The following is a 22281-nucleotide window of genomic DNA, read 5'->3' on the forward strand; positions in this document are numbered from 1 at the left end:
TGGAGAAAATGAGTGAATAAGCCTCAGTAACATGTTTTTTGTTTTCTTGAATTTATTTATGTTTAATTCTTACTTTATCCAATTTTCTTCTTCAAAGGAAATTTAATAAACTTAATAACTAATTTAAATAATTTAAACACTATTTTTCTAACTACTCCAGTGCTGCTCTTGAGCTTTTTAAAAAACTCATTTTTGATATTGAAAGCTTATTTTAATTTGTGAAAAGTTAAGAGGTCCCTCTGGTGGAACATTTAAGAAATACATAGTTTATATTTCCATGAAAATACATGGTTGGTTTTTAAGTTGAACGGTAGTAACTTTGTATAACTTTTTATGGAATGATGTAATGAATGGGGGTTACGTTCCTAGGTTGCTTTCAAAACCTGCTTAACCTTTAACACAATGAATATGTTTAAGATTTGTGAAGAAAATAGGAAAGTAGACAGCTGCAAATGTGTCAAATTATGGGGCTGGATAGACTTTTATGGCCTAGAATGCTAATTACTGTTAATAAAACCTGTGTGGAAAAATGAGTGTTCTGAGAAGTGGAGTGAGGGGGAAATTTTATGATAATAATTAAAGTTTATAAAGTACAATGTGGTACTTTCTATATGTTAATTCTAATTTCAGAATGATCCAACAAGATAGATGGTATTAGACCAATTTCATAAAGAAACTAAACCATAGAGGGGCTAATAACTAGAGTATCCAGCTACTATGTGATGGAACTGGGAATAGAACCAGAGTACTTGCTCTTTTCTGTATATTGTTCTGCCTCTTAGATGGATGGAGTGGATTCATAATCCTTAGCTCCAGCTATTGAGTGGGCAGTGAACTGATGCTATTAAGGGTTAGGATTGGAAAAGGTGGTCAAAGTAGATACATCTGAATAGGTGGCATATTTTCACTTGTCCCATTTAAGGTTGTACATATAGCTAATCTATAATGGAGCCAGCATCTGATCCTGGGTCCACTTGGTTCTAAAGACTATGTTTTTTTCTGTTATTCTAGCAGGTGAAAGATCATACAATTCTTACTGAATCAGGAGTGATATCCTATTCAGCATTGTGGATTTTTGTGTGTTATATTTTAATTAAGTTTAAAAGGTGCCATCTGATGTATAGTGTATATCATCTCACAGTTCACTAGAATATTCACCAGCTGGAAAGCTGCATAGCTATTACTATGTAAATTATCAGTTTCATAAATTATCCATAGTAGGTTTTTAGTCTTTGCTTGATTTCTGCCTATACCAGTGCCTTTTTCCCTTCTTACTAACTAAAGTTTTGTTGCCTTATTTAATGAAACAATATTATTTTTGTACTTGGAAACTGTAGTCCAAGTTCAGAGCATCTGATGTGGGTTTACACATTTTTGACCCATTATTTTGAAAATAACATTTGGGAGAGGTCATGGGGGTATGTGTGAGTACACACATGTGTTAGATTTAAGATTTGGGAAAATATACTTCGAATTTAGAAAGATTTACATGAAGCAGTCAGTGGTATACTGACTGAGCTCTTGCCTATAAGTAAATAGTAATAAACAATAGTAATAAAAGTTGTGCCTTAAAAATTAAAAACTTAGTTTCCTCCTGATTTTTGTCCTCAGTTATTGGAAAATGTTTGTTTTATGATGCTGGAATGCCTTACCTCAGAGGTTAGCAAGCCATGGCTTATGGGCCAGATCCAGCCTGCCTGTTTTTGTATGGCTTGTGAGCTGTGGTTTTACAACAGTTTTAAAGCTTGGTTTTAAAAAAGAAAGAAATTTATATGGCTGCACAGCTTAAAGCGTTTACTCTCTGGCCCTTCACGGAAAAAAGAAAAAGTTGACCAACCCCTGCCGTACCCACAGCTTACCAGGTGGCTACAAAAAGTGAATAATAAAACAGTTTAAACTGTTAAAATCAGGTATATGCTATGTATGCTACAGTATTAGCATCAACTATTTGGCACAAGCAAATAATTCAATTTTTGCTTTTATAAAAATTCCATTTTCTAATACTGTAGAATGCTATATATATATATTTGTGGAAATAATGGCATATTTTAGACCTCAACAGCCTATTAAATCCTTAATGAGGTTTTAAATAATCAATTGTTTATTGAGAATGTGTACCCATAAAATGAACATTCCGTGGTTTCGTTGTATTCCAGATAGTGAGTGGATGTCAAGTGACATTAACAAGGGAAAGGAAAACAGAAAAAGGGAAAATAACAACAGATCGTCTTTTCTTACCCTTGTTATTTTGTAACTAAGAGGTTTAAGGCCTTCATTCCTCCTCGTACTTAACTTTTTAGATCTGTGGGTGTCCTTGTTAATTTTTAAGGGATATTTGATGAGAACAGTAATATTTATAATGTCAGCCTCCTAAAATTTTTATATTTAAAATTTGCAACTAATAACCTTGGGAGTTTGTTTTTATGTTATCTGAAACTTATGTTTATAGTCTAGTCTTCGAAGACTAGATTAAACTTGTCCAGTAGTATATGTAGTAATGCAAAGCATGCCATGATACTAGGCAAATCATAGTAATACAAGCTGAACAGCATGTATATAAGTACAAGTAAATACAACATTTATTTCATTCATTTTTAATATATGCATGCATTTCAAGGGTACTATGTGACATCTGTGTCTTTGAAGAACCAAATGAACACAAAATCCTTTTTAAAAATGTATGGTAGTGACAACATTACAAAGAAAACTAAATGCAATAATGCTGTCTTCAGCTGCACTGATAACCTTTGTAGATTTTCATTTATACACAAAGTGATTTCTAGTAGTAATTGAAACTAATTGCCTGAAATTCTTTTGTGTAACTTTATTGCATATTTTAATACAATATTAAAGCGAATAAAAATCACTTGTATCCTCATTCTTATGCTACTCATATGAGTACATATATTTTTATAATTATAAATACAATTGGCGCTACGTGTACATGGGTTTTGCACCCACGGATTTAACCAACCGTGGATCAAAAATCTTTTTGGGAATAAAAAGAAAAAAAAATACAATGGAAAAAATACAGATTTAAAAAATACAACTGTCTATATTCATTTACGTTACATTAGGTGTTATAAGTAATCTAGAAATGATTTAAAGTATAAGAATGATGTGCATAGGTTATATGCAAATACTATGCAATTTTATGTCAGGAACTTGAACATCTGTGGATTTTGGTATCCATGGGGCATCCTGGAACCAATCCTCCATGAATACTGAGGTATGACTATATATATATAAATTAAACGTAGTTTTATTTTTTTTAAGCAGATAGCTATTTAGCTCTCATCATGATTATTTCTAAGTTCATAATATCCATTGAAATGATCTCATATATAAACCTTTTTTCAATCATTGAATACATTGTCTGCAATTTTTTTGATATTTGTAAATGCTATAATAAACACCCAAGCTTAAAAAGACGGATGGCCTATAGTTATCTTCATGATCTTAAAAATCCCAATAGTAGTTTCATGTAACGATGCCTAACAAGATTAGTTCTGCTTTATAAAACTTTGTATTACATTTGCAAATTTGATACATTAGAATAACTGATCAGTTTTATATTAGGAAGTAAACTATACTGATCAAATGAAAACCTTACAATTTCCAATGCTGCTGAAGAATTTGTTGATAAAATACAATAGGGCACTTCTTAGAAGAATCTCTTTTTAAGAGAGATTGTAATGACTTTTTATTTCTGTGTTTAGAAATTCATTTTTTCCTCTATGAGCCAGGCACGATGGCTCATGCCTGTAATCTCAGCACTTTGGGAGGCCGAGGCAGGCAGATCACTTGAGGCCAGCAGTTTGAGACCAGCCGGGCCAACAGGGCGAAACCCTGTCTCTGCTACTACTAAAAATACAGTGATTAGCTGGGTGTGGTGGCACATGCCTGTAATAGCCCAGTTACCTGGGAGACTGAGGCACAAGACTCTGCTTGAGCCCTGGAGATAGAGGTTGCAGTGAAGCAAGATCGCACCACTGCACTCCAGCCTGGTTGACAGAGTGAGACTCCGTCTCAGAAAAAAAAAAATAAATAAATTCATTTTTTGGTTAAAAAGGACATAAAGACATACTAATAATACAAACTCCATGAACATAGGGAATTTTCACTGTGTTGTTTATGCTGCACCTCTAGTTTCTAAAATAGTACTTGGCACATGGTAAAGGTGTTTATAGCAGTATTATATTTGATAAATTTTAAAAATTGGATATACTCTAAATGTTCATTAATAAGGGGTTGATTAAAAGTGTAGAATAATCATACAATGGTATACTATTTTGTTGAAAAAATAGGATTTTTTCTATGTATACTGACATTGACACAATATTTTGTTCCATTAAAAAAAGCAAATAGAACAATAGTATGTGTAGTATGATACCACATTTATTTTTACTATTTTAATTTAAAAATACTCTACCCACACAGAGCAGTTCTTAAACTTTTTGGTTCCCTGTAATTACTGAGGACTCTCTGGCTTTTGTTTGTGGGAGATATATTTTTATATGTTTTTGTTTATATTAGAAAGATATATTTACTTTCTAATGGTACATATGTATTACAAATACATGTTTATATTAAAAATTAAAACTGAAAAAAATGTATGTATTTAGAATAAGAAAAATGAATCTATTATATGTTAACATAATGTATTTTTATGAAAAGTGACTTTTCCAGAATGAAAACATTCAATGAGAACAGTGGCATTGTTATATATTTTATAAATCTCTTAAATTTGTAGCTTAATAAAAGGAGACTGGATTCTTATCTGCTTCTGTATTCAACCTGTCATGATGTTTTAGTTAAAGTACGTCATTAAAATCCAGCCTCACATTGATATGTAGTCAAAACATTGGAAAGTATTTTAGTTGCCTTTTCAGATAATTGTAGATAGATACTCTTCTTTGATATGATACCAAACCTCTATAAGTAGTAGTTTCTTAAATGTTAGTTGCAATGTGGAATGTCAAACTGTATCAGTGAACTTTTTGTACTCTCGTCTCATAAAATCCTTTTGTTTATTTTGTACTTTGAATGGATCTTTTACCTATGCATGATGTTATATGCGTGATTGGTTTTTATAAAAATCAGAATTTTTCAAATGCATTGGTCACATTTCATTATTCCATATCAAAAAACTGCATTTGTGAATGTTACACAAATCTCATTGGAAAGGTCTTCAAATATTGTGAAGTTGTCCAGATCACAAAGATGAATGCTAGTTTTTCAAAATTCTACTTTTTACTTGAATGCTCAAATCTTATAATTGGTAACCCAGTCAGTTTTTCTTTAGTTGATAGGCTTACTGCTTTTATGTGTTGAGAATATGTCTGTGAAACATCCGTATCTGGAAGAGTTTGCCATTTCTTTGTTCATTTGTAAATAGTATTGCATTTTAAAAAGTGGTGAATTCACTCTTATGATGGCACTGATAAACTAATGATAATAAAGAACTTCCAAGCCCGGCGCAGTGGCTCATGCTTGTAGTCCCAGCACTTTGGGAGTCCAAGGCTGGTGGATCACTTGAGGTCAGGAGTTTAAGTCCAACCTGGCCAACATGGTGAAACTTCGTCTCTCCAAAAGTACGAAAAGAAAAAAAAAAAATTAGCCCGGCCTGGTAGCTGACGCTTGTAATCCCAACTACTTGGGAGGCTGAGGCAGGAGAATCGCTTGAACCCAGGAGGCAGAGGCTGCAGTGAGCCAAGATTGTTCCACTGCACTCCAGCCTGAGTGAGAGAGACTCAGTTCCCAAATATGTAAAATTAAAAACAAAAAAAGCAAAATATTCACACTGATTATATTGGAGTAGTGGGAAAATGCTAACTTTTTTTTTCTTTTTTCTCATTCTTTTTAAATTTTCAGTAATGAATATTTTATGTTATGTAGTTAAAATAAAATGTTATATAGAGTGTGTTATAAGGGATACCTTACAGAGAGTCGAATGTAGATTAAGAATAGTTATTTTTCTCTATTTTTGTTGTTAGGATTTAGGTCCTGAATATGAAGGTATATTTAACACTTCATTGCAGTGGATCTTAGAAAATGGAAAAGATGTTGGAATAAGGTAAAGGATCTGATTTCCACTTTGACCATTTTGTACTGGGAGAAGTGATTTTGACTTTAAATTCTACCTTACTTATTTTTACATAGGTGTGTTGGTTTTGGCCCTGAGGAAGAATTGACAAATATAACTGATGTGCAGTTTTTACAGTCCACAAGACCACTGATGTCTTTTTGGTGTCGTTTTCGACGTGCTTTTGTTACTGTAACTCACAGATTATTGTTGTTATGCTTAGGTAAGTTGTAAAGGTAAGAAAGGAGATAAATTGCAGTCTGAATTTTTGTGTGTATTTCACTAAATGCCAGAGTTGAGAATTCATTTTTGTGAGTGTTGCCACATAAGTCACAGCTAGATGTCTTCTCTAAATATAATAAAAATAATGTCAGGATCATTCTAAGGGCTTAGAAAACAGTAATATAAGGAGAGGTAGGAATAAAACTTTGTCATAAGACTGTCACAAAAAAAACAAGTGTGGTCAGTGTATACATAGAAATCTACTTTAGAAAGTAGAATTGAAAAATATAAAAATTGAGCTTATTTTTAAATAATAGTGTTCTAAATTAAGTTTATTAAAATTATGTTTAGTTTTTAAAATGTCATTTACCTAAATTAAAATTTTTATCATTTTTAAATTGATAATAGGGATTTAGGTGATAGGTTTTTTTTTTATTATTTATTTCTTCTTTAAAAATAATTCATTTTGGCCAGCTTTAGTGGCTCACACCTGTAATCGCAGCACTTTGGGAGACTGAGGCAGGAGGATTACTTGCACTCAGGAATTTAAGACCAGCCTGGGTAACATAGTGAGACCCTACCTCTACAAAAAATTTTGAAAATTAGACAGGCATAGTGGCATGTGCCTGTAGTCCCAGCTACTTGGGAAGCTGAGGTAGGAGGATTTCTTGAGCCCAGGAGTTGGAGGCTGCAGTTAGCCATGATTGTACCCCTGCCCTCCAGCCTGGATGATAGAGCAAGACCCTATCTCAAAAACAACAACAACAAAAGAAAAATTCATTTTCTTTTTTAAGATGATTTTTATAAGATTTAGTATGTTTAGTCTTACGAGATTCACTTTTCTAGTCATTTTATGCTGCAAAGGAAAAAAGTTTGTGAAACATAGTTATATTTACTTTTTTTTAAATAGTAGTTAGAATTTAAATGTTCACTTGTCAAGGTAATGGAAGAAATGCTTTTTTCTAGAAAGAAGTGAAACTTTGGAAAATGTTCAGTATTAAATTTTTTTATGTAGTTTTAATCGTATAGCTAATTCAGCCATCTGTCTTGAAGATTCATTCCATTGTGGCAGTTAAAATAATCACTGCAATGTTATTGAGTGATATTGACCACAATTTTTAAAACACAAAGTATATTAATATTACAGGTGTAGTGATGGTTTGTGTCGTTCTGCGTTACATGAAATATCGATGGACAAAAGAAGAGGAAGAAACAAGACAGATGTATGATATGGTGGTGAAGATTATAGGTATGGTATTTCTAAGAATCTCAACTATTTCTAAGAATCTCAAGTATTTCTGCAAGAGTCATTGTGTGATTAAACTACAACATTATGTCAAGTTATTGATTCCTTTGTAAATTTTATTTATTTTTAGATGTTTTACGAAGTCATAATGAAGCCTGCCAGGAAAACAAAGATTTACAGCCTTACATGCCTATTCCACATGTACGCGATTCCTTAATACAGCCTCATGACAGGTGTGTTCAAAGCATTATGAGTTCAAGTAAATCAGAAAATATGGGTGCTTTCTGCAGTATTGAAAATCATATTGAGAGCTGTGACCCTTCTCAACTAGACTGACTTACTGCACAGGTTTTGTTTTGTTTGTACTTTATACTCTCTTTCTAAATTCTCTTCTATTATTCTCCTGATTTTGAGTGACACCTGGATTTCTAAGTCATTCCTAGGCATTCTTGATTCTTTGTTGTTAGTCTCCATCTTATTTCCTTTAATTTCATATTGATAAAGAAATAGATGATAGCCAGTGGCTGGTGTTTTACTAATGTTTATTAAGTACTAATTTTATTATTAATGAAGATTTTAAAGTAAAAACTAAATACAACTTTTTGAAAATAATAGATAATTCCATATTCTGAAGCAGCATCTTGACCCTAGCAGCACATAATCGCCAGTGGAGCTTTGGGGGAAAAAAAATACAGATGTTTGTGCTCTAGCTCTGGAAATTGAAACTCAGTAAATCTGAGATGAGGTATAGGCATCTAAATCTTCTTTGAACAAACTCCATGAGTAGTGGTAAGAACAGCTAGAGTTAACATTACCTCAGATACTAATATTTCAAAAAGATGACATAAGCCAAGATGATAGTAAATTTGCCATTTTGTCCACTTGATAGGAAAAAAATGAAGAAAGTCTGGGATAGAGCTGTTGACTTCCTTGCTGCTAATGAGTCTAGAGTTCGCACGGAAACACGAAGAATAGGTGGTGCAGATTTTCTGGTTTGGCGGTGGATCCAGCCTTCTGCATCCTGTGACAAAATATTAGTTATACCTTCTAAAGTATGGCAAGGTCAAGGTATGTATTTGTAAACATCAAAAAAGTAATATTCTTCCAGTTTTTCAAAATGACAAAAATGTGTTAAGTGAAACAGTACAATTCAAAGATGTATGAAGGCAAAGCTGTCTTTCTGGTTCCATTTCATAGAAGGAATCAGTGTTAGCTTCTTAAGTATCCTTCCACACTTTTGTCCTTGCTAATGCAAACATAAATGGTTTATCTTTAATAAAGATGAATATTCCTTGAATCTTGCCTATTTCACTTAAAGCAACTTAGTATTATATATATTAACTGCATTCTTTTCATCTAATTTCTTTATGTAAATAACATAATTTATGTTATATATACAGTATAATATATATAACTTGTATGTATATAAGTGAAGTTATAACTTTTTAACTGCTCTTTTTTTTTCCAATTTTTGCCTGCCTCCTCTTACTAAGACCTTTCTATTTATATATCCGTCCTGCCAAGTAACTTTTGTGGGTATCTTTCTATATTTTTCTTAATGCCTACATAGTTTCAAAAACATGTATAAATAAGGAAGGGATAAGTTTGTAGGGGGTTTTGAAGATTGGCTGCCATATGTACCCAAACCTTTGCTACACAGAAAAGCAGAAAACAGTGCATCAGAAGATTATGACTTTTTCCTATAAAAGTATGTCAATATTTGCTAAACACAGTATTTGTGGAAAAGGTAAGTAAGTTGTTTTGGACATGCAATACAAAGTCCAGTCATTCCTTTTTTATTCTCCCATTAAATTTCGCTTTGAAAAAGAGGCTTCTTTAAACATGGCGTAAAAGTGATGCTCTGTCAGGGTAAATAGCTAAAGCATCGAGGGCTTAATACCTGGGTGATGGGTTTGAGTTGATGGGTGCAGCAAACCACTATGTCACACGTTTACCTGTGTAACAAATCTACATGTCCTGTACATACATCCCAGAACTTAAATTAAAAAATGATGCTTTGATGTTGCCAACGATTATACTATTTCCTCTAAATGATGCATGCATTTCAGTTTCCCTATAAACTGAAAATAGAGAATTCCTTATTTTACTTGACCTCTTAACAGTGTTTGACAGTTCAGCCCTCCTTGAAACTTTCTTCATTGGGATTTGGGGATGCCACTTTCTTCTTCTTTTTTTTTTTTTCCCTCCTACCTCAGACTTTTCTTCAGTCCTTTTCTAGATTATCCTCTTTTTCTTCACCTCTAGGTGTTAGAGTTTCTCAAGGCCATCTTTTTTTTCCCACTGTGCCATCTCTTCCTAGATGATCATCTTGCTGTGACTTAATTTACCATATTGGGATAACTCCCCAATTTTTTATTTTGAATGAAGTCTGGTTTTCAGATTTTTGTACCCAACTATATATTTCTCTACTAGGAGGTGGGCACCACAGATTCAACATGTACACCAGCCTGATCTCTCCAGTGTTCCTAGTCTAGTTAATGATACCTTTTCCGAGTTGATTCTGCATAAACTTAGGGGTAATTCTTAATCTCTCCTTTATCCCTCTTTGTCCAGTCTTTCAACAGGTCATGTTATGTCTACTTCATAATATGCCCTGATTCTATCCACTTGTCACCTGCACTGTTGGCCTGTCTTACCCACATCATTATCCTCTCCTTCTTAGACAACTATAATATAATAATAACCTTCTAACTGGTCACCTTGCATTCACTTCTGCTTTTACCTGAGTCTCCACATAACAATGTATTTTAAAATTTGTAGGTTTAAAAGACAGATCTCATGCTCTTCTCCTTAAAAACACTTGAGTGGCTTTCTATTACTCTTACGATAATGCCCAAATACTTTTTTGTAGCCTACATCATCTTAAATAATCTGACATCTTCTGTAGATTTATCTTTCTATTCTTACTACTCCAGCCACATTTGCTCCTTCTTGCCCCAGGAGCTGTGTACAAGCAGTCACCTCTGCTTGAAATTTTCCTTTACACACTTCTTTTCACCCTGCTAATTTTTACTCTTCAGTTCCCACATAAATGTCACTTTTTCAGGGAACTTTTATTTTCTCATATGAGGTTAAGTTACTTTTAAAAAGCTGTCTATACTTTCCTTTCTTAGGACTTAATAATCACAGTGGTACTTTCTTGCATGACACTTTATCATCTGTCTCTCCCATTAAACTGTAAACTCTTTGATAGCAATGACTATCTGTCTTATTCACCTTAACATCTAACCAGGGGTCTGGCTCCTAGTAAAAGCATGCAGTGAATATTTTTCGAATGAACTGAATAAGTGAATACCTTTCAACAAATTGGAACAATGACAAATAGTAAATCTAACTTGTTTTTTGTAGCATTTCATTTAGATAGAAGAAATTCACCGCCAAATAGTTTGACACCGTGTCTAAAGATTCGGAATATGTTTGATCCCGTTATGTAAGTATTATGATCAGGGGTACATGTAACTCTTATTCTGAATATTTGGCTGGAAAATGCATGATATTCTTATAATGGTGTGTCTGTAATTGATAATGTTTTTCTTCTGAATCTCTACTACAGAAACGTTATGTTTTTCTCTTTCATTAAATTCCAAGCAAAGATTTGGCCAAAGGACACTAATGTATAAAGATTTGTAACACTTTTATAAATCTTTGTATTCCCTATGAATCCCCATAACAGATAAATAGATAAATGCTTGAGGCAAATTAATGACTCATGTCATTATACATGACTGTCAATATTTTTGCCTCAGTAGAAAATATAGATGAAAAAATCACTGCTTCTTAAAAATTTCAAATCTCAAATTGTAAAACGTTTCCTGTAAAGATGTATACACCTGCTTCTCTACAAAGTCCTGTCTCCACTTGTCAATGTAATATTTGAAGAACTTCTCACTTTATAATTCAAACAACATGCTTCCAGAGAATAGCACAGTCAAAAGTGACTATCTTAGAATTCATAGTATTTCATATATAAGCTGTAATAATTCTTACAGTTAGCTTCCTGAGGGTACTGCTTATCTATGCAGTGATATTACAGATCAAATTCTGTTTAAAAGTCTCGACAGTGGAGTGATATTACAGATCAAATTCTTTTTGTTTTAAAAGTCCCGGCAGTGGTAATTACAGTATGTATAAAATACCCCCAGAGTCTCATCACTCATTGATGAAATTCCAAATAAGTGACAGCTTATTTGGAATTTGTGAGGAATTGGAAATGTGAGGAAGCAGTATGCACACCTGTTTGCACGCGCACGTACACACACACACACACAGAGACACCGCCTCTAATTTTGCAGAGATAGAAACAATTAGCAGTATGATGATACCTCTGTTGGAAATCTCACCTCGTATCTTAGGAACTCACAAGTCCACTATTTTATTACCTAAGGTGAAAATTTGTGATTTAAAGTGAAGTCACTTTCCTCTCTCTCCCACCATCTTTGTCTCACAAGCAAGACAAATGTCCATTACTACAGCAGAAAAACCTTAGAACTGTCGTTATAGTGAGGTGACTGTACAAAATGTTAGTCCTGTATCATTATTCTGGAAAAGAGAAGCTCAAATATAGTATTTACTAAGATTTTTCTTTAGGAATTTGAACATATCATTACAATTAAAGAAAATAACATTCGGCCGGGCACAGTGGCTCCCACCTATAATCCCAGTGCTTTGGGAGGCCGAGGTGGGTGGATCACTTGAGCTCAGGAGTTTGAGACAAGCCTGGGCAACATGGCAAAACCCTGTCTCTACAAAAAATACAAAAGAAATTAGCCAGGATTGGTGGTATGCGCCTATAGTCCCAGCTATTTGGGAGGCTGAGGTGGGAGGATGGCTTGAGCCTGGGAGGCAGATGTTGCAGTTAGCCAAGATCACGCCACTGTACTCCAGCCTGGGTGACAAAGCAAGACCCTGTCTCAAAATAAATAACATTTAACTTTTACAACTTTAATAAGTTCACAACTCATTTAAAGTACTTATTAACACTAGAAAGAAAACAGAAATAATTGTAAGTACACAGGATTTTTAAACGTAGGAATGACCCAATCCATTTTTTCTGCAGCGGTGGGCTAGTCTTTTATTGCCTCAGCTCTCTGCACTCCTTTTTTTTTTTTTTTTGAGACAGAATCTCACTCTGTCGCCCAGGCTGGAGTGCAGTGGCATGATCTAGGCTCACTGCAAGCTCCACCTCCTGGGTTCACGCCATTCTCCTGCCTCAGCCTCCCGAGTAGCTGGGACTACAGGTGCCCACCACCACACCCGGCTAATTTTTTTTTTTTTTTGTATTTTTAGTAGAGACGGAATTTCACCATGTTAGCCAGGATGGTCTCAATCTGAACTCGTGATCTGCCTGCCTCGGCCTCCCAAAGTGCTGGGGTTACGGGCATGAACCACCATACCCGGCCAGTTCTCTGCACTCTTTTACTGGAAAGTGAGAGGAGGGCTGAGACTTCTGAATTATTATTTTTAAATCCACCTCCTGTTAGTCAACAGACATTTACTTAATACCAATTAAAATCATATGTGGTTTTAAAACTATCCCAATTCTAGTAGTATATATATGTTGTAAGAGACAATGAAGAATTTTTACCGAGTAGGAATATGGTTGTTGATTTTTGTTTTCATTAACTTTTAGGGAAATAGGGGATCAGTGGCATTTGGCAATTCAAGAAGCAATTTTAGAAAAATGCAGTGATAATGATGGCATTGTTCACATTGCAGTAGACAAAAATTCACGTGAGGTAAAGTAACTTTTAGTATTGAATTTCGTGTTTTGGATTTGTTGCTATTAAACTAAGACTATTTTCTTTCTTTTTTAATATCCCAGGGTTGTGTATATGTTAAATGTCTGTCTCCAGAATATGCTGGAAAGGCTTTTAAAGCATTGCATGGCTCTTGGTTTGATGGTAAGAAATTTGAGTATTATAAACATTTTGAAAAGATAGTTATAGTTTAATTTTAAACTATACCAGATTTCAAGTAAAAGAATTTAGGTTAGCATTTTTTTGAGTAATAATTTTAGATGACTTTAGTTATGTTTTGTGCTCATATGTCTTTTACCACAGTTAATTTTCTGCAAATATTAAACAGTTTTACTGATCTAAAATATTATTTTTATCTTACAACAGGGAAATTGGTTACAGTAAAATATTTACGTCTAGATAGATACCACCATCGCTTTCCCCAGGCTCTCACTTCCAACACTCCATTGAAGCCATCAAATAAACATATGAACTCTATGTCTCATCTTCGTCTTCGGACTGGCCTAACCAATTCTCAAGGAAGTTCCTGAAAAGATTTCCTTCCATTTCTAAGACTGTTACTTATAATAGGAAAATTCCTGTTTGGCTTTTTGTCTTCCTTTTTAAGTGCTTTTTGTATGTAATATTTTTATTGATGAATACATCTCTGAACGTTCCAGAAGTCTTAAGGTTCCAAAGGGATTTAGCAGTGAGGCAGCAATGCTGAGTAGGTAGGATAATTATTTCATTCAGTTTTTGGAGCTCAGTTAAGCCAATGCATTTAAAGTTTTGCATGAGGAACATTGACTTTATTAAGCATTTTCAGATGTGGTGGTTGTATTTTTGCACCAAGAAGTGTTTGGATAACCACACAAAAGCATGATGAAAAGGCTTCTTGTAGTCCCATACTTTCTTGTGAACTAATGTTGTGAATTTTTGTTTGCAGTCACCTGCATAGTTCCTACAGGCTAATGTGGTAAAACTGTTGATTTCCCAATTTAACCTTAGGTTTCTGTTGCTTATAAGTGATTCATTTGCTACAGCTGGAATATGGGAAAATTAATTTGGGCTTAGTGGTTACAAATATGTGTAAGTGGATGTATATGTACTTAAACTGGCTTTGTATATATGTATAAATGCTGGTGGTGGTGAAAGTAGTCTTGTTTTGTGAAGATGTCTGCATTAAAGCAGTAAAATAAGCTTTCTATTTTATTCATAATCTAATGTGTGTGTATATATGTATGTGTATATGTGTGTGTATATATATAGATGTGTATATATACACACACACAGATATACACATATGGCTGTACTTTTGCATAGATCAAACAGCCAAACACCTGGAAGTATTAGATACAAGTTTAAAATATCTTTTATAGGTTTTATATAAAAATGTCTGAGTATGATTTTGTGTGAAAGTTCTGATACCAGTTGTAATAGATTTAAATTTATGTGAGCAATAAAGAAGAAATTGGCAGATATTGGAAAAATATTTTGTGAAAAGCTGTATTTATTATAGATACCAGGGCTGTGACATAGTACCATTGGGATTAAGTCATTTTCCCAATCTATTTATAATTTAATGATATGTTAGTGCCTCTGTTGTATGTCAAGTTTAAAGCAGGGCACATTGTTGCAGCAGAATGTGTATTTGACAAATTATACTTGCAATTTTGGGTCATGAAAGTTTGCAGTATAGTAAATGCACGATTGACCGTTGCTTTGTGCCTCAGTATTTAGTTTGTTTCAGTAAACTTACTTTATTACTGTTTATGATTTCAGATAAAAATAGTTGCTGAGTAAATTTTACTTGTAATCTACAATTGGCTTTTTAAAAATAACCTGTTGATATATAATTGTCAGTCCAAATGAATATGTGAAGCAGCTGGAATTGTACCAATTTTGGTTTTATTTAAAGCTCAGTTTCCTTTTCGTTTTATTGTATGCGTTGGGTTTGCAGCATGAACTTGCACAGATAATGCACGTTTTCTGGCTAAGTAAACATGATGCACACTATTCTGTAACAGAAAGCCCTATTGTGCCTTACCTATGTGCTTTTGTGGGCACCTTGTTTATGAAGAATAAAAAATGATTTGTTATCTGAAGAGAATAAATTTTAAATTCTCAGTTTATGTCTCAGATGCTAACGTGTGAAAATATAAATATATATAATATATAAAGTAACCAATCTTCCTGTATTTTATGTGCATCTTAGTGATTTATCTGAGTTTAGTGACCCCCATCTTGTAACCTGTTGCAAGAGTGAATGTAAAAAATAGTTGTGGCATTTTAAAAGGTCGCCTTTGATGCAGATGCATCTTTTTCTTGCTTCTAAAACATATTTCATGTAAACATTGTACATTTATTATTGTAATATATACTATTATGCAACTTATTTTACCTGAAACTGTTAAGCCGACCAAGATCCCTCCCTGCAAGACAGATGGGAATGTGTATAATAACTAGGTATTTGAGAAGTTCTGAAGTTTGATGTAATCTGTTACTTGTCCTGTTAAAAAAAAGGAAAAAATTCTAATTAAAAATTTATTAGTTTTTTTTTATGTGTCTTGGCTTTTTAAAAACTTTTTAAGTGCCCTGTGTCTGTATTTATTTTTTACCCTTGAAAATAGGTGTCTTTAGTTTAAATCAGTTTGACAGTCTATGAATATTTGTGCTTATAAAGATGAATGAAGACCATAAAGTTAATTTTAACTACCCATCCCCTTAGCATTTTAGTTTTTCTCATGAAAATGTCTTCATCCAACTTTCAAGTATTTGAACCAAAATGGGGCAAGAATGTCAATCAGCTGCATCACAAAGCATTAGTTCTGCTAGATACTTTTTCAAGCAAGACTTTCTTTAAAAGGAAGCATTTCTTTTTCTTTTAACATTCTGGCTTGAATTCTATTGCATTATAAACTATTAACAAACAGTTCATAGGCTAGTTAGTTACTTTAGCATTGGTTTAGACTTTTTGATATGTTAATCAAGTAAAAAGAAGACTAGATTAGTCAGTCATGTGGTACACTTATTGATTACTAACAAATGCCAAGTACTATTACGCGTTAGGGATACAAAGATGAAAAACACATGACCCAGTCCTCAAGATGGTCACAGTCTAGAGGACGAACACAGAGCAGATAAAAGATAATGTGGACAATACAGTGAGAGCGAAACAGGCAGGCAGAGGAATTCTGCGAGTAAAGAAAGGCACCTTATGCATCTTAATATAGAGAGAAGACTTCAGGGCAGGTGAGGCAACAACTGAGCCCTATTTTCATTCAGTTGAACACTCTTAATTAGTATAGATACAATTAATTATAGTTAGTATACAATTACTATAGATACAATGATAAAATTTCCCTTCTGTTACTGTGGTGAGCTCATGAAAAGCAATGTGATCTGTGTAATTATAAAATCAATACTCATTGGTATGTAGATTCATGAATATCTTGTGAATATTGAAGGCTGATGTTGGATTTTGTTATATTTTCCTTGTATTCACAGTTTGAATGGTAAGTTATGATTTCCAAGTGAACTGTGTTTTGATGTGTCGTGTGCCCAGAACATTTCCTTTAATAAGATTTATCTTGCAGTTCTTCCTCCCTGCTCCTCTTGACATCACATTATTGTAAGTCCCCTCCATGGCATTTTTGCCTTTTTTTTCCCCTAGAGTTACCTTGGCAAGTCACTTTTTCCAGCTGACTCATACAGGGTGCTAAATCAAGCAGAATTTTGGCAATCACTCTTTTGGGAAGGATGCTGAAGAACAGATACTTAAGAACTGAGATGATTAGGAACCAGAGTTGTGCTTTAAATAAACTGAATGTCCAGAATGCTCTTGACCTTTAAGCCCCATTGGTTAAACTTTATGACTAGAAATGCATTCTCATGGTGGTTTTCTATGCCTGAGAACCTCTACTAGGGGTAACAGGATAGACACATTTTATTGATTCTTAGATTTTAAAACCAGCAGAGCCTGTGTAACTCAGATTTACTTTTTCTTTCATGGGTAGACACTGGAGACCTGAGAATGCTCCTGAAACTGGAAAGAGGGCAATATAGGTATAGAGAGCACATGAACAAATATTGATGAGAAACAACCCAGTTTATGCACAAACTAAAAGCAGAACTGGGTGTGTTGGCTCATGTGTGTAATCCCAACTAGTTGAGGGGCTGAGACGGGAGGATCACTTGAGGCCAGGAGTTTTAAGACTAGCCTTGGGCAACATTTAGACCCATCTCTAAATGAGAAAAAGAGTTAGCTGGGCGTGGTGGCTCACACTTCCTAGTCCCCATCTACTTGGGAGGCTGAGGTGGGAGGGTTGCTTGAGCCCACAAGTTCGATGCTGCAGTAAGCTATGATCATGCCACTGCGTCCAGCTTGAGTGACAGAATGAGACCCCATATCTAAATAAAATAAATCAGCTGGGCACAGTGGTACAGGCCTATAATCTTAGCACTTTGGGAGGCCGAGGTGGGCGGATAACTTGAGGCCAGGATTTCAAGACCAGCCTGGCCAACATGGTGAAACCCCGTCTCTACTACAAATACAAAAAAAAAAAAAATTAGCCAGGCATGGTGGCACGCACCTGTAGTCCCAGCTACTCAGGAGGTTCAGGCATGAGAATTGCTTGAATGTGGGAGGTGGAGGTTGCAGTGAGCCAAGATCACACTACTTCACTCCAGCCTTGGTGAGCAAGACTCACTCGAAACAAAAAAACAAAACCGTAAGCAGTTTCTTATGACTGAATCACTAAGCTTAAGGACATAAATAGATAAGAGGGGTAGGCAATGGTTACACCATGGAAGTCTTTGTAGGTCACATGAAGATTGGATGTTGGATATTAAGGGGAGTTTAGGTAAGAAATGGATGATATGGATTTATTGACATGAAAAATAGAGAAAAGATTTGAAGAATAAGAAAATGGGAAAGACTTGATTAATTATTGAGAGAGAAACTGATATCTAATTATTTAGCATGGGAAATCTAAAATCCCAACATTTTAAGGAACAGATTGGATAGGAAAAATGATAAATTGGGGTTTTGGCTATGTTGAGTTTGACCTGCCTACAAAACATTTAGGTGGTTGTTTCTAGCAAGTGAAGGGGGATCTACATTTCTGAGATATTTTGAGAACTGTCTGAGGGAGGTACAATTTGGGAGTTAGAACCATGACCTTGGGTTAGATGACCTAGCGAGTCCAAATGGTTAATCCCATTTCTGCCATACTTACCTGTGTGGCCCTTAGATGGGGATTGGGAATGGGGTGAAGTAGAAAGGAAAATTTGAACTAAATTAAGAAGGTAGAATTTGAGAAAGTGTTTCAATGATGTGAAGTTAAAGTGTAATCTAATATGACCATCACATTTCTGGTTTGGGTAGCTGGTTGGCTGGTGATGACATTCCCCAAATTATAGATTACAATTGTCCCATGGTATCTGCAGGGGATTGGTTTCAGGACCCCTGTGGACACTAAAATCCACAGATGCTCAAATCCCATATATATAAAATGGCATAATATTTGCATTCAGTCTACTCATACCCTTCCATGTACTTTAAATCATCTCTAGATTATTTTTAATACCTAATACCGTGTTATTGCTATCTAAATAGTTGTTATACTGTATTTTTATTATTTACTTTTTTTTGAATATTTTCTGTCTGCAGTTTGTTTAATCCACAGATTTAGAGCTTGTGGATACACAGGGCTGACTGCACTAGAGGAGGGGAGCAGGAAGCCAGTTATGGTGCTAGATAAGATGTCCTATAATTGACAAAATAAGGCAAAATGATCCCTCTGACTTCTCTTTGTCTACTGCAGAACATTGTTGGAGGAAGGGCAAAAGGGGACTGTCTTTGAGAATCTCTCCTCTCCGCAAAACAGAATTAACTTTTAAAATGTTCTGCCATTGTCTGTGATTGTTTGATATTGATTAGAAATTTTCCTAGTTTGTAGAAAAATGAGATTTTGTATAGGTCTAGAAACCTGCGGCTGTCAAAAGAAGGAATACATGCTAAAGTTGACTTTTGTCAACTGTTAAGAACAGTTTTGAACTGTTCTTAAATGGTTTATCTTACACTCAAAACTAGAAATTTGTTTGAGGCTTTATGTTAGACAGCCTGTGTAACTGTAATCAAGTCATTTGGCCTGAAAGCCTTTTTCTTTTTCTTCTTTTTTTTTTTTTTTGGTGACTTCATTTTGTTGAAGTGATTTAAAAATACAGCTTTTAAAGGGCAGTACTATTTTTATAGTTCCAAATGTTGCCATACTTCTCTTGACAAAAAAAAAAAAAAAAACACTAATGTGGAATTTTGAAATCTCAGTGACTATTTCCTACTAAATAATAGTGAAATTCAAGTTGGATTTCAAGGCCTGCCTTTATCTAGACAGGTGCTATTTCAAAGAAATATGTCAGTTGTGTAATTAATAGTTTTATAATGGCCACACTAAAAAAAGTATAAAATGGGTAAAATTAATTTTAGTATGTTTAACCTTATATATTCAAATTATCTGAACCTGTCTTTAAAAATGTTATTTTACATACTTCAAAAATCTGGAGTATATATTATAGCTAAGGTGACCCTGGGATATATGACTTAAGTGCTAAAACCTATACAGTGGGCAACTTTATTTACAGCCTATCTTAATCCAGATTTGACATTTTAATTGGAAATACTTGATCTATATTGAGATATCATAAAATCTACAGTTGAAACAGTAGATTCACATACCCAAGTTCTTCCCAAATACTTAAAAGTTTTAAAATTTAAATTCAAATTTAAATTAATTTGAATTAATCAAATTAAAACTTGAGTCCTTCAGTTGTACTACCCACATGTAGCCAATAGCCACATGTAGACAGTGGCTACCATGAGTACAAGTCTAAACCAACCTGTACCTTTCTAGCCAAATCCCAGTCCTCATCCATCTACCTGTGCTCCAGTCGAACTAAACTGCTTGCCTGTCTTCTATATACCTAACTTTTACTTGATTCTGCCTTTTCTGATGTTGCTCTCTGGCTTTACTGATAATTATCCTATTATGCCTCCTTCACTTAACTTTCTCCAGCCACACTGGTTTTCTATGTCTCCTGTATACTTCCTATCTACAGGGCCTTCACACTTGCTGATCTCTGCCTGTAACATTATTTCCCTGGGACCAGATCTTTGAATGGCCTGCTCCTCCTTATTCAGGTTTCAGCTCACATCTCTTCATAGAGATCTTCTCTGGCCTTTCTCTTTTAAATTGCTGTTTTATTTTCTTATTAATATCTGAAAGTATCTTATATGTTTGTTACCTATATCCCTTGCTACAATATCAATCCCCATAAGAATAGGGAGTCTTATTTTTGTGGTGTTTGCTTGATTTTTAGGTCCCCAAATAGTGTCTGGCTGAAATTAGGTGCTCAGTATATATTTTTTGAATCAACCCATACACTTTATTCTGTTACTCTGCATCTAAGATTAAGTTTGTGTTTTGATTCTAGGGAGTTCAATATAACTTTCAGGGACCTAATTTCTTCTTAAGTAGTGCTTTAGCAGAATCCCACAGATTTTGATGTGTTGTATTTTCATTTGCATTCAGTCCAGAATACATTCTAATTCCCTTTTGAGTTCTTCTTTGCCCCCTGGGTTATTTAGGAATGTGTTATTTAGTTTCCTGATACTCGAGGATTTTCCAGGTAACTTTACTTACACTTTTGATTTCTAATTTTATTCCTTTAGCATCCATTGAATGATTTGAATCCTTTTAAGGCTGAGACTTACTTTATGGTCCACAACACAAACTTTCCATAAAAATTCTATGTGTACTTGAAAAAGAGTGCTTTCTGCTGTTATTTGGTGGGCTGTTTTATAAATGTAAATTTGATGAAGTTGTTTGATAGTATTATTCAAGTCTTCTGTATTCTTACTAATTTTTCATCTACCTGATAATTATTGAGAAGGATTATTGAAATCTCTAACTATAATTGGGAATTTGCCTGTTTCTTGCAGTTCTGACGGTTTTGCTGCATGTATTGCAAAGCTCTCTTATTATGTATATAAATAATCAGGGTTATTCTCTGTGTTTTGACTCCTTTATGGAAGTGATCTTTATCCCGGATAATATTCTCTGCTCTGAAATCTACTTTGATATTAAGATAGCCACTCTAGCTTTCTTTTGATAAGTGGTAGAAGGGTATATCTTTTTTTCATTTATTTTAAACTTATTCATATCTTTATATTTAAACTATGTTTCTTGTAGGCAGTATTTAATTAGATCCTTTTAAAAGATCTGGTCTGATAATCACTCAATCTCTGCCTTTTAATTGGAGTATATACAGCATTTACATTTAACATTTAATGTGATTATTCATTGGTTAAGTTTCAGTCTGTCATTTTGCTGTTTATTTTTTATTTGTCTCATCTGTAGTTTTCTTTTCCTTTTTTCCTACCTCTTTTGCACTGTAGGTGAAATTAGTCTCTTTCTGAATGCGAAATTAGTCTTCCTCCTAAGAGTTGTGGACTGGCTTCGTACAGTGGCTCATGCTTGTAATCTGAACACTTTGGGAGACTGAGGCAGGAGGATCACTTGAGCTCAGGAGTTCAAGATCAGCTTGGGGAACATAGTGAGACCTTGTCTCTACTTAAAAAAAAAAAAAAAAAAAAAATTAACCGGGCATGGTGGCGTGTTTCTGTAGTCTCAGCTATCTGGGAGGCTGAAGCAGGAGGATCACTTGAGCCCGGGAGATAGAGGGTGCAGTAAGCTATGATTGTGCAACTGCACTACAGCCTCGGTGACAGAGCAAGACTCTGTCTCAAAAAAAAAAAGCTGTGGCCATTAGCTTGAAATTTCGACATAGATTTGTGGAAAAGATTCTTGCAGCATTTGGTTTTTGATCACAAGTTTGGATGATAGTTTTTTAAAAAAAACACCTTAGTATGCATATGGGCACAAAGGTTGATTAAAGGGTGATAATGAAATACA

General features: G+C 34.3%; 1 protein-coding gene across 4 annotated transcripts in view; it reads left to right on the plus strand.

Moving 5' to 3' along the window:
* Nucleotides 1-15865, plus strand: part of LEMD3 (LEM domain containing 3) — a 78621-nt gene extending 62756 nt beyond the window's left edge. For all 4 annotated transcript variants that reach the window (XR_012420442.1, XR_012420443.1, XM_005571451.5 and 1 more), the window contains 9 exons: nucleotides 5997-6076; nucleotides 6163-6308; nucleotides 7455-7556; nucleotides 7684-7786; nucleotides 8443-8621; nucleotides 10923-11004; nucleotides 13204-13309; nucleotides 13396-13474; nucleotides 13697-15865. Coding sequence is in view for 2 of the 4 variants with exons in the window: in XM_005571451.5 (XP_005571508.3) it covers nucleotides 5997-6076; nucleotides 6163-6308; nucleotides 7455-7556; nucleotides 7684-7786; nucleotides 8443-8621; nucleotides 10923-11004; nucleotides 13204-13309; nucleotides 13396-13474; nucleotides 13697-13860 (1041 nt within the window). In the remaining 2 variants the exon portion in view is untranslated. The remainder of the gene's footprint in view (nucleotides 1-5996; nucleotides 6077-6162; nucleotides 6309-7454; nucleotides 7557-7683; nucleotides 7787-8442; nucleotides 8622-10922; nucleotides 11005-13203; nucleotides 13310-13395; nucleotides 13475-13696) is intronic.
* The last annotated feature ends 6416 nt before the right edge of the window (nucleotides 15866-22281 follow it).

Source organism: Macaca fascicularis, chromosome 11 (assembly GCF_037993035.2).
Source record: "Macaca fascicularis isolate 582-1 chromosome 11, T2T-MFA8v1.1".
In the NCBI taxonomy this organism is placed as follows: domain Eukaryota; kingdom Metazoa; phylum Chordata; class Mammalia; order Primates; family Cercopithecidae; genus Macaca; species Macaca fascicularis.